This window comes from Lepisosteus platostomus, chromosome 13, assembly GCF_059453375.1.
Source record: "Lepisosteus platostomus isolate fLepPlt1 chromosome 13, fLepPlt1.hap1, whole genome shotgun sequence".
Classification (NCBI taxonomy): Eukaryota; Metazoa; Chordata; class Actinopteri; order Semionotiformes; family Lepisosteidae; genus Lepisosteus; species Lepisosteus platostomus.
In genome coordinates, this window is record NC_142623.1 from 18,209,713 (window position 1) to 18,223,413 (window position 13,701).

The window sequence follows — 13,701 nt, forward strand, 5'->3', positions numbered from 1 at the left end:
GATTAATGATAGGAGGAGGGTCACCCCAAGACTCATCAATGATTATTTGTCTTCTACGGTCCTCTTCCACACTCTATCATCATCATCATCTTCATCACCGTTCATTAATTCACGGCAATCTTAAATTTAAGACTTCCTGCTTGACATTTGACGTACCTTGCAAAAATAGCATTCTTCCGTTTTTAAAGATAGCCAGAGTATGTCCTGTGTTGTCTCTTACTGTAACACTTTCGTCTAGAATTTATTGCTGCAATGCCCTAGTCGCTTGGGTATCTTGATCCACACTGAACAAACTTCTCTAGTTTCTCTAGAATTCGGCAGCCAGAATCCTGACCAGGTCTAGTTTAAGGGATCACATTACTCCTGTCTGGAGTTGTTGCACTGGCTTTCTTTCAGATTTTGTGTTGATGTCAAAATCCTCAAGCTCATTTATAAGGCTCTGCGTGGCTTGGCACCTCAGTTCCTGTCTGAGCTACTATCGTCCTTCTCCCTGCCTCACACCCTTCATTCATCTGAGACTGTTCTCCTGTTTGTCCCTCAACGCCCTACATACAGTACTATGTGCTGACGGGGCCTTCACTGCTTACACCCAGAGCTCTGGAATTTTATCCCATAGAATATCAGCTCTCAAATCCAGACTCAAAACCTTCTACTAAATTCTAAAGCTTCTTATAAATGTAACGGCACAGAGCCAAGATTGAGGTAGGACCCTATGCTGTATCCGAACTGATATTAAGCACAGAGTTGGAGAGTGAGAGAGAAAGCCGGGTGTACTTAGCCAATACGTCGGATCCGAAATCGTTGTAGTAGGGAAACGTAGGTCAATTAGCTGGAAGATCACAGGTAACGAGGGATACTAGGGAAGGAGCTCCACTGGGATACCCAATTACGTGATGAAGGTAAGGAGCCCTTAAGTATTCTGGGTGATAGGATGATTAGGCCAAGCACCGGTGTTTGCGGGAATTGGAAGGTGCTTGTTTCTGATTACCGGGAGCCGCGTTTGCTCTTATTACTGAGGGCTGTGACAGTAAAGCTTTTATTGAACTGTTGCCTGTCTGCCCCTTTTTAGATAAGATAAGATCACTTTATTGGCCATATACAATTTTTGCATTAGGAATTTTGTCTTTTCGCATACCCCAACTTGCTCTTGATTTGAATCGGCAACCTGCCAGCCACAGGCGCAGATCATATCTTCTACTGCACTGTAAACTTTTGTGTCTTTGTGCTAATTTTACAATTTTTCTTACTGTTTTCATTGTGTAAAATTTTAATTTGTAAGCGCTTAAAAAAGATGCTTTGAAAGGTGCTATATAAAATAAAGTTATTATTTACTATTACTACTACTTCCATGACCACTTGGCTTCAACTGTCATGATTTTATTTTCATCATCCTAGACCTGTTGTGTTTTAGGACACACATAATATTAAAGAGGCAAACTACACAGGTCACAGCTTTCAAGTTCATTGATTTATTCATTAGAAACCAGTATCTCTTACAGTCACAGACATATGAATTTTCCCCCTGAATCTGAAACAAAGTTAATAGCTACCAATTAAATCTAAGGAGCACATTATTATTTGCCAATGATACACACCTTCAACCTTATTGAACATGGATCCTTTCTAGCACATGATAATTTTCTTCTAGCAAACCAAGGCACTGGATCTGCTATTTTATTGAATTGAACCAGATCAGACAGCAAGCTGGTGTACTACACAGGATCTTTCCTGCTGGTTCTTAATTTCTATTTTTAGGAGGTCATGGGCCTTTTGTATTGTTTTGGTTCCTCAGGCCAGCTGCCAGTCATGTCTGGATAAATAAAGGCTGTTTCACATCAAGGCAACAGACCTCTCTTGCCACCTCCATGCTTCTCTCCACTGTAGTGAAACAATAAGCACTGCTGTGTACACAACCTCAGAACAAAACATCTTTCTGTCCCGTCCGAAAAAGGCCTTCTCTGTTTGAGGGTCGAGTATGAAACAGCCGCACTGCGCAGCCTGGTGAGGGATTAGCATCACCACGCCTCTCTGACCACAAAACTCCAAGGATGGCTCAGAGATGACAGTGCCTCTAGGCCAAAGGTGGGCAATCTTGGTCCTGGAGGACCAGTGTGTCCAGAAGTTTTTATTCCAACTTAATGAGCTAAACCAGCCAGTTACTGTCTTAACTGGACCAGTTTACCAGCCTTTTCTAGTTCCCACAGTGCTGCTGCCTGCTGTAAGGAGACTGCAGTTCCTCCCGGACCGGGACTGGACACTTTTGCTTTGGTCCATTTTGGTTAGGATGGAAAGATGTGATGGGAGCCACAGTGGCACAGTGATTAGCACTGCTAACCCATCCATTGTAGCACATGATGGTTATCAACATAGTAACAGCAGGTTAAGCATATACCAAACTGGTATAGCAAGGGGTGTTAAGACAACCGACTCACAGAAATTTTAAAAATTAAAAACGTTCTTTTTTTAAAATAAAAGCGACTCAAAACAGTATGGGAGCAGACCAAGCTGATTCCGGGTTGGAGTTACTGTACATTATTTTCCCCTCATAGCTGGGGGTCCCCTCAGGCAGTGGGCGTACAATTGACCAAGCGTCACTAGGGGGCTGGGTGGACTCACTCGAGTCAGCGAGGGTATCCCTCACTTCCTCGTCATGGCAACCCCCGGGTCGCCGTGGGTGTCGCAGTCTGGTGCGCCAACCTCTTCACTCACCTACGGGGGTGTGTATGTGAGGGGGGTCGTAGTATGTCAAATATCGAACAGCTATGAGGGGCAGGTGGGTGTACGAGGAGAAAGTGTCCCAGTCGTCTCGACTCCCCCAGCCTCCACACCCTCCAGCCTTGGGGTCCCAGTAATGTCCGGTGCCGATGCCAAAGATGAAAGGCGAGATACACAAAATTGAACATTTTACATTTTAAAGCAAGAAGGGGCAGGGCGCATTATTCGTGGCAGAAGTGTAGCATGGCAAATCACAAAAGATTATAAAAGAGCAAGGGCTGCAGGAGGGCAGGTGGGGAAAAAAAGGGGAAGAGAAAGAAACGTGAAAATGCAGATGGAAAGATGGGGGGCGGCGAGAAAACAGACCACAGGAAAGAAAGTGAAAAAGAGAAACTGCAGCTTTTTCGAAGGCGGAAAAACTCTGCTTTATTGAACAAAGCATTTAGGACGCAGCTTTCTAGTTTCCACACTTTCTGAGTGTGGGGAAGAATTACAAAAGTAAACTAAAGCAGTTTTAAGCTTAGAAATATCCCACTAATCATACCACTGTGTGCTGACATTAAAGCCTTCCATGAATAATAATTAAAAATACACAGAGCTATGTCAGCTCCACCCATTATTAAGTTGGTCACTAGACACTGAGCTCCAAGCCCTAGTGAGGTCTCACATGTATTCTCTGACAGGAACAAACTCCCAGTGGAAAGATACAATCGCCCAGAAGTCACAATGCTTCTCACGGAAGCATTAATCGCTGTTCTTTTGTGGCTCATGGGCTGCCACCCCCCTGCAGCTGGAAGCAATGTTTAGGCCACTGGAGAAGGAAGAATAAAATCAAGTAGACGCCAAGAGAGAAACCGCTTCCGGCTCAGCTAGGAAACAAGAACGTCAAAGACCCAAGTAGGAAATTAAAGAGGATACATGTTGTGGACTGAAAATCTGATTATGAAGCGGCGCTTCTTTACCAAAAGAGTAGCCAGTGTCTGAAGCAAACTGTCAACAGGGGATGCTGACTCCCCTACAGTCTTTGAAAAGGTGCCTGGGCAAGACCAAGATACTTTAAGTTCAATCCTAATGCCAAACTTGCAAGACATGTTCTTAGACGTCTCAGGCTCACTCTTGCCCTGATTAATTCACTCCTTGCTTGGCACGTGCCCTTTCTCTTGTTGCTCTGGGCTGTGGTGGCACAGATGGGATCCCCAGCGCTCATCTAAAAGAGGCGAGACAGGCCATGTGTATCTGGGTGTATCTGCAGGTGAAGCCCAGTTATCCTTGCTTGTAATGAACCCAAAGGTGCTTCCTGTTATCTTATTTTTAGACGTTTCACTTCCTATTTGAAGTGAGACGGCATGTATTCATGAATAACCACGTGCTACCATCAATAACCACATCGCCACTGTAGCATAGAAACCATGCTTTCTCCAAATGAAAACTTTGTCTTGTACTGAGGGTACCAATGTTGCTTTCTTTTGCAGCAGGAGACACTAATCTGTTCTTTGCATGTATCCAAAGGCAGGGGTTCCCAATGCTGGTCCAGGAGTTCCACACACCTACTAGATTTTTTGTTCCGGTGAAACAAACATTTATTGACTTAATTGGAACTGCTTAACTGCTTTCAGCTCTTAAACACATTGCAGGTTTGCCTCTTAGATACTGAATAAGTTAACACAAAATCTCAAACTTTCAATTCAAGCTTCAATTAGGTCATGAAGCTCAGAAAAATGAAGACCAGGGGGTGTGTGGGCCTCCAGGAGCAGGATTGGAAATCTCTACCAGTGACACAGAAAATATCCCGTGAGTGTGAGATTGGGAAACCCTTTCCAGGAGATAAAAAACCTCTCCCAGGTGTCTATCTGGAGGGTGGGGGCCAAGGTGGGTGGGATATCACAGCACTGCAGTGGCTGACGGCCTCTCCACATCCTTAGTTAAGGAAGCAGCAGCTGCCTCATCCAGGAACCACAGCAGCTCCCCCCCAGCTGGGTTAACTCGAGCTGCAGGCAGAGCCGGGCCTTCACCTCCCTCCAGAACGTGCTGTGGAGAACAGAGGGGGAAGAGAGAGGTCAGGCCCCAGACACCCTGGGCACAGAACACTCCCAGCATCAGCATTTCACTGCTCTCAACACAACCTTTCACGTCTGTTTCTTTCTACTGATTGCTGACTGAAGCGGTGATCAGATGAAAGCCTAGTTAAGGCAGTGGGGAAGGGGACTGGGCTTCATCAGGCAGTGCAGATTCAAATAAATAACTGCTAATTCAACATCCGAATAATACAAAAGTAACAAGTAAGAGACAGCCTTCTGGCCCATCCTGTGCTCTGTTGGCTGCTAGCGGCTTATTGAGCAGAGGACAGACACAGCCTCTGTTTCAGTGGTGTCACTTGCTCCAGACCTCCACAACTCTGTATGTAAAGAACTACTTCCTTCCTGGTTTTAGTCCTAAATCATGCACTTCCTTTTCGTTCCCACTTGCATCCTCTGGTGTCACGGTTGCTCCTGACCTCCGGGTGGAATGATTCATCAGCTGTTCATTTTTGTTTCAGTAAAAGAGAATTGCCCTTCAAATGTTAGAAGTGTGTGCCAGAGGTCTCCTTCACGTCTTTGGACGTGTTGTCCCAATTAATACCAAAAATTAAGTAAACCAATATCCCCTAAGGAGAACCACAGTGGGGGCATCTACTATATTCTGTAAGTTTCTAATTAATGTAATCTAATTAATTAACACATGTGCTCTGTTTAACGATTAATGCTTCACTCATTTTCCATTGTTGGCAACCCCCAAAAGCCTCTCCCCAGCGAAAGCATGCAGAACTGTGACGAGAACACAAATTAACAGGCTTCAAAGCCCTTTCCCTTAAACATTAGCTACTTAATTTTGTGAAATTCAACCATCCTGGAAGCTTGTTTTATAATTTATAATTTAGAATTTAAGGGCAAGCATGATAAAATGATCACCATCTTATACCTGTTGTCATTTTAAATATGCAGAAAATCATTTCATTTGATAGTTGCTAGATAGAGGCAGTTTAGTATTAGATATTTTTAAAATTGCTTTAGTCTGAAGCTATTATGTCTTCTTAGAAATGGGACTTCTAATGTGCAAGAACGGAATAGCATAAGAAAAGATACAAATGTCTGGAGGCTATTCATCTCATCTAACCCATTTGGTAATTAGTAGCTAATTGATCCAAAGATCTCACCCAGCTGTTTCTTAAAAGAAACCAGGGTATCAACAGGTTCAACAAGATGCCCTGACAGCTTGTTCCACACTCCCACCACCCTTTGTGCAAAGAAGACTCAGCAATAAAACATGTTCTAAGGCATTTACAACTTTTAATCCTATTTTGTATAATCAGGAGAGCTGCAGGGAAGGCTAGGAGAAGCTGAAATAATAGTAATGTATTGCTTTCTTGTTTAAGCAGTACAGTTTGTATGAAGACCTGAAACTTGTGAAGTGTGAAAATCAAGACAATTCTATACAACTGAAATATCAGTTATTCCATCCATCCATTTTCTAACTGCTTGATCCAATTCCGGGTCGCGGGGGTGCCAACACCTATCCTGACAAGCAACAGGCACAAGTCGGGGTACACATCACAGGGCAGGCAGACACAAATATACACACACTCACACCAGGGCCAATTTTACCAGAAGTCTGTTAACGTACCAGTATGTTTTGGGGCTGTGAGAGGAAACCAGAGCACCTGGAGAAAACCCTCACAATCACAGGGAGAACACACAAACGAACACGCACACAGCACTTCACTGCCCCACTGTGTCACCCATATAACTTATAACCCTGACATAATAAACTTATGATGTAAGAGAAATAATGTCACAAAATATCACAAGCACAATCGCTAAGCAGTGCTTTAAAGACCCACCTTGAGCACAGGTGCTTTGCTGCCCCCTGTTGATACAAAGACCACACAGCGGGCAGCATTGACCACAGGCAGGGTGAGGGTGATGCGCTGAGGTGGGGGCTTTGGGGAGTCGCTGATGGGTGCCACTGTCCGCTGGTTCTCCTAAATGGGGGGGGGTCAAACAAGAACGGGTGGTTTTTGACATGCAGGACACCTAAAGCAAATTTTAGTCCCAGCTTGTGATAAATTCGTAAAGAGCAAGCCAGATCCAATGTTCTGCATGTGTGAAAAAATAAGTTTGTCACAGGCGTACAATTATTTCTTTCTGAATAAAAACTCTGTGAAAGAGCATGAGACCCCACCAGTCCTGCTCTGCAAGTTGCAGTTAGTTTAGAGGTCTGATGCTTGATGACTCACTAAGACAGAATAATCCACTTCTATAAAATCTTCTTTGAATTTATGAGGAGTTTCAGATCTCAGCTCCTTCTTTCAGGATTCTCCACCCGGGAACATCTCTGGAGAATGACTGAAATCAGCAAGTAGCAGGACTTTCCTCTGTCAGGCATAAGGAACTCCCTTCCCAAGTCCACTGGAGAATCTGAATCTATTTTTCCATTTAAAGCCCTGATTAAGACTTCTTAGTTTTCGCTTTTGATCTTGTAAAGATCTTGAAAAGAACAATGGAAATTTATATAGGATTTACTGGTTGTAGAACAGCAAAAAGCCTATATTGTACTAAAAACCAAGGCTTCTGAAGCTAACTAGTCCCATTGTAAATTCACCTACAGCACTTTCTCCTAGGCAGGCAGACTGGTCTGAAATTAACACATGATTTTAGTGCACGTGTAACAGCAGAGCGAATGTTGCAAAAACTGGCTTTGGATGTAACGCTTATTTTGTGTGATCACAAATATAATAACATATATTGTTATATTATACAATACAATATAATATAGATTTGTATATAAATATATAATAATATTCAAATATTAAAGACTATTAAAATTAACAGTACAATTGTCTGCTTTGCTTAATTTGGAGGTCCAAGGTGTGCTGTTCCCTTACCTCCAGCAGGGGGTGCCCTGGGAACAGAGAACAGGTGTGTCCATCAGGCCCCATTCCCAGCAGCAGCAAATCAAAAACCGGAAACTCCTCGTTTGGAAATGCCTGCAGTGGAACAGATAAGGAAACAGCTAACCCAGAAGAATCAACACAGACAAAAGGAGTTACTATAGAGTTACAATGGGGCAGACAGACACGCACGCAGTCACAGCAGGGCTAGTCTCCCCAGAAACCACATAAACTGTCAGTATGCCTTTGGAATGTGGGAGGAAACTACAGCACCTAGAAGAAGCCTACGCAAACATACTAATTCCATGCAGATAGCACTCCAGGTCCGAAATTGGACCCAGGACCCCAGCACTGCGAGCCAGCAATGCTAATCACTTAATACTGTGCCGCCAGCACCAAACATATTCTACATTTGACTTTACATTTAAAAAACAAACCTGTTTATTTTTCAGGTCAATTCAGATCCACGAATCTTAAATGTTATCAAGAAAACAGAGGGTGAGAGAGGGAGAAAAAGCAGAGCCCAAGCTTGGCGACACGAAAAAAGGTTACAGACGAGAGGAGACCAATTGGCCCATCTAGTCTGTTTGGTAGTTAATCCTGAATTGATCCCAGGATCTCATCCAGCTGGGATCAATCCTGGGGAAAGGAACCCGGGTATCAGCTTGTTCCATACTCCAACAACCCTTTGTATAAAGAAGCAACGTCTTGCACTTTCACATACTTCCCAGTATACCTTCTGGTTGGCGTTTCAGTGTTCATTCATAAAATGTCTCCTGGGTAGACTTTGTCAATGAATCCATCTATCAGACTAGTAGTAGTTGTCTCTACTCAAGACTAGGAACAATAACCAGTAAAGGCCTCAATTACCTCACTCAGTTTCTTGGCGTAGTCTTTTGCAGCTTCCTCGACACTCAACGAGGGGTCGATGGCCAAGACCTGAGTCTCAGGGATGCTCATTTTGCATAACAGCTGACTCTGAAACAAAGCAACAGCTTTTCAATGTCCCTTCCCACACCATGTCTAATACCACAAAGTGACCATGAAATACTGAATTAATCCCAACTCCACCCCTACTGTACTGTGTCTCCTAGATCACGGGTCTCCAACCCTGCTGCTTATAGGACAGTCAGTCTTATAGGACGCCTGTGAACATCTTGATCAATCAATCTCTTCACTTAAAGGCAGGACTTAGTCCCATTAGTCCCGAATGATCTCAAAATGATCTCATATAACAAACCAGCTTTTTAATCGCTCAAAATTTAATTGGTGACTGAATTGAATCTGCAGACCTGTTGCCCTCCAGAAAATCCCTGCCTTTAGTCACTGAAAGGTCTGCCTTGCAGTGTGCAGTGGGCAACAGGCAGCTCTCTTCACCATGTCTGCAACAACCTTACTTTATACAGTCCATAGGTGCTCTCAGGGTCTTCGAAGGGAACCAGGCGCTCGTCACAAAAGCCCACCAGCCACTTAGAAGAGTCTAGGCCGGGCAAGGCGGGCAGGTCGCGGGCCAGCATGGAGACCAGGCTGCCGCCAGACAGGCCGAGGGAGAAGCGGCCGCACTCCGAGCCTGTCGCCCGAGCTGCCCGCGCCGCAGTGAAGCGAGCCAGCGCCGGCCCCAGCTCTGCCGCCGACGGGAACACGAGAATGCGCCGACCGCCACCGGACATCTCCAAGGGGGGCTGAGAAACACAGACACGGGAGCAACAGTCTACAGTACTTACTCCTAAAGCCACTGCTTTGGGGTCCTGCTACTGTATTAATTGATGTTCTATGGAATTTTATCTTGGTATGGAATTTTATCTTCTTTCTGGAACATTCTACTATGCTAACTTGTTGCCACTGTATGGTAAGTTTTTTTGCTACAAATAAATAAAAATTATAACGTTGGAGCGGTGCGGTGGCTCTGTGGCTAAGGATCTGCATCTGTGGCTGGAAGGTTGCCTGTTCGTATCCTGCAGCCAGCAGAGGAATCCTACTCCGTTGGGCCCCTGAGCAAGGCCCTTAACCCCAACTGCTCCAGGGGCGCTGTATAAATGGCTGACGCTGCACTCTGACCCCAAGCTTCTCTCCTTGTCTGTCTGTCTCATGGAGAGCAAGCTGGGGTATGCGAAGACAAATTACTAATGCAAGAAATTGTATATGGCTAATAAAGTGATCTTATCTTATAACTAATTACTGATTAATAAATCAATAAAGGATTTGCCTTAAGCCCAAACACATAAAAGGGAGTGATGTGTTTTAGTTACCAGTGATAGTGAGGTATGTAGAAAAATACAAGTCCATTAACATTTCCTTTTGAGCTGCAAAATATGCACTTTACTCATATTTTTTATATGTCAAATGAACAAAGTGTGCGTTCCTCCGGTCAGTCACAGAAGTACATTCTCTGTATCATACGCATATTTCAGTGTTTAGAGTTTAGGCAACCTTCCTTCAGTCTCTTAACTAAATTATGTAAATACCCTATACTGTAGGTTTATTTAAAAATGTGCTTTATGGACTGAACCCCTTTATTTATTTATACCACAAAACGTAACGGTACAACAGAAGAGCCTCGGGTATCCTATAACAGAATTTCCGTCGAAGACATTACTGCATTCATAGGTAAATATTTATTCATTTTACAAGGAAGCGTTTTTTTAAATAGATTACTTAATGCAAAGTTTTGCAATCACACACTACTTCGCCCAATTAAAAATAAATGTATTAAAACACTACTGTCTCTCCCGTCTCCGATTTTTTAAAACCAGCTCAGAGAATGATGCTCCACCTGATATTACAATTTATCGTTTTCATGTAAACAACTAAATTACACACATAAGGAACGTCGGTTTAAGCTCTAATTCGACATGGAAATAATGTCGCTTCTCATTCGCAACATCCTGCATCCACTGAGTACTTACTATGTTCAGAGAGTAACAAAGTTCCACGCCTTCCTTACTGTGAATGCGCTTTCGATTTATTCTCTGCCACACGTTTTTTTGTTTAAAAATAGTTAAATCAATTTTTATTTGTATTGCAAGTCATTCCAACAGCCCGAACTGCTCAGCACGCCCCCATTCATCTCCAGTTCCTCATATGACGCCGCAGGAAAGCCATACCCGCAGTGCCCCTTTCGCATTGCATTTCGGGATACGTAGTCTTTGATACGACGACCCGAAATCCCAGGCAACCCAGTTCACCAGCAGCTGGCAGTGTTTGCTCAGTAGCATATCTTTCTGGAAAGCGAAGTCCAGTCTTTTATGCAACAATGTCTGCTGTTGTAACTGTTGCTGGGACATGCTCTATTCATTGTTTGTAATGTAATAATAAAAATAGGATAAAACCGATTTTAAACATTGAGTGCTATCTGCAGATGCCGTTTGTTGCTTATCTTACAAAGATACTGGGCCACGAACACCAGACTTTATCTGTGACAGCCTTCACATACGTAATAAAGACTATTACGATATTTTGCATGACCAACAGCTTCCGTATTGTGGCATAACGCTTATAGCTACCGCGAATCATAATTATGTTAAAAGCACAGCTATTGTTGCTTGTGTCATATTTGTAATATTAATATCACAACTATTTTAGATTTAATTATCTTTATATCAATCCATCCATCCATTTCCTAACTGCTTTATCCAGTACAGGTTTGTGGGGGAGGCAGGGTCCATCACAAGGCAGACAGACACAATCACAGACACACACTCACTTACACCTGGGCCAATTTTCCCAGAAGTCAATAAACCTACCAGCATGTCTTTGGACTGTGGGAGTCCAAACTGGAGCACTAGAAGAAAACCCACACAACAGGGGGAGAACATACAAACTCCACAGAGACAGAACCCCAGGTCTGTAGTTGAACCCAGGGCCCCAGCGCTGTAAAGCAGCAGGGCTAACCACTGTGTCACCGTGTTGTCCTAATTTCATAGATGCATTATATTGCTGTATTTTTTCTTTGTATTAACACAGCTGTGCCAACTGCAGCTTCAGTATTGTTGTGTGTGGTGGTCATGGGTCGTGGGTCTTTAAAATGTCTATAACAATCAGTAGCACATATTTTGGAAGGGGACACCCCATCCCAAGACTGCAGTGTTTCCTGTGTCACCAAAAGGTGGGTAAAGTATTGAGGTAGATAACAGTCAAATCTGACTGCTTTAACTGAGGTTTAATACAGAATTAACATTGCACTGGAAAACTCCAGAAAGTTCCAGAGAAGACCTATAGCTAACATAACCACCTAAGGGGGAGGCACATCTCCAGTTCTCCATAGGGAGGGGTGCAAGGCTTCCGGTTCTTTCCACTGGAGCTCTTAACCTAATGGAATTCATTATTTGCTTAACTGGATAAGCTGAAACAAATGAAACAAAGCTGGATCTATGAATCCTCTTGGACTGCAGCCCTGGAGGACTGTTATTGACTTCTCTTACTCTCTAAAATGCAGAATAAGGTGATAGAGAATAACACATCAAGTATTATACACAAATACAATTCAAAGCGTAAGGACTATGTGGAGTAAACCTTGTGCTTTTTGCTATTAGCACACAAAATTGATTAGAACCAGAGAGTGAAGGAAATGTTTTTTTTTTGTCTGTTTTTGGCTGAGTGTATGACTTCTGGTTCAGAGCCTTGGCAAAGTTGGCATGAGTTGCAGAGTGTATCCTATTTCTTTCCTGCTTGTGTAGCAGCTAGCCCCGAACCAGCTTAGTTGTACTAACAAGACAGGTCTTGAACTGCAAAGCCTGCTGGGAAAGATGGCCACAGACAGCATGACTAAGCATTTTTTAGTTGTTCAAAAAATGAGAGCGCTCTTGCAAGTCTCTCTTTCGTCTCTCTTGAAAGTCTGGCTTTCGGAGACTTACTTTCTCCCTTACACCCTTGGCTCTTAAAAGGCATACAGTCCCAATGGGACAAAAAATGGCCCCCTGCTCATTCATTCTTTTCCAAAGCACAAGGCTCATTTGCATTTGCTAATTCTTCAGTTCCGGACACTGACAGCTCTCTTTATTGCTGCTGAACGCAGCCCTGCTTTTTGGAAAACCGCACCCCAGCTGGCTTGAGGAAAACAAAAAAGGGACCATCTTTTGCAGACTGATGAGCTCCGGAAATCGTTATTGCAATTAATGCGGGTCTAAATGACATCACCCAAAATGTATTCAAAGGCCTTTCAACAGCTGAGGGTACTTAGAAAAAGTTTTCTGCTTTATTAAAAAAAGGGATATTTAAATTAAGAGCTACAGAAGCAGGGATCAGAATTTAGCCAAAATCAGGGTTTCCAACTCGGGACCCTGGCTTATTATAACTGAATCTCATACTTAACCAACATTTTATCAATTAGACCTTTATGAAATCTACTCCTTACAGGCATTTGAAAAGGTTCAAATTAAATATTCCTTCAGTTACTGTAAATGTACGGTGAAGGAACTCATTATAATTTGTGGTAACTAAAGATGTCCAGCTGCAATGAAAACCAGAGGATAACAGGGTCACAACTATGAGATAATTCATGTTATACATACTGTACAAATACTTAGAACATTAAATCATTTTTATTTTAGGGGAAATTCATTGCTCTAGTCCTGGTGTGCGTGTTTGACCTGAGATGTACTGGCGTCCCATCCAGGGTGTATCCAGCCTTGCGCCCATTACTTGCCGGGACAGGCTCCAACATCTCATGCAACCCCAAACTGGATAAAGCTGTTGGATTAATTATTTCTCTTCATAAAAAAAAACTGATCCAGGGCACACAAAGACGCTATTTATGTAAAACACCAAAGCATGTACCATTTTCCAGCTCCCTTTTAAGCACGATCGTTCATTTCAGAGTTTAAGAGCAGCACATTCAAAAGCATTTGCTTCAGAAACAAAGAAGCAGTTCTTTCCACCGAAGGTGGTTGGAGGATGGAATATATTAGCTCCTCACATGTTGGATGGCGATAAAAAAAGGATTCTTTCTGGAGTGCGCCGAGGCCCATCTAGTAATAAGCTATTATCAGCCTCAGTGGAAAGCACTCTATTATTCTCTATTATGTTTGTTAGAGACAATTCTATTTTTAATAACAATTCAG

The 13,701-nt window shown here is 43.1% G+C and overlaps 1 protein-coding gene across 1 annotated transcript; it reads right to left on the reverse strand.

The window, feature by feature from the left end:
* Window positions 1-4,457: 4,457 nt before the first annotated feature.
* Window positions 4,458-10,742, reverse strand: pgls (6-phosphogluconolactonase). The gene is made up of 6 exons (XM_088603687.1): window positions 10,549-10,742; window positions 9,040-9,324; window positions 8,513-8,620; window positions 7,637-7,738; window positions 6,593-6,733; window positions 4,458-4,743 (listed from the first exon to the last, which is right to left on the reverse strand). Exons 2-6 carry the CDS (start codon window positions 9,310-9,312, stop codon window positions 4,597-4,599), a joined length of 771 nt encoding a protein of 256 aa, XP_088459813.1. The 5' UTR covers window positions 9,313-9,324; window positions 10,549-10,742; the 3' UTR covers window positions 4,458-4,596.
* Window positions 10,743-13,701: the final 2,959 nt, after the last annotated feature.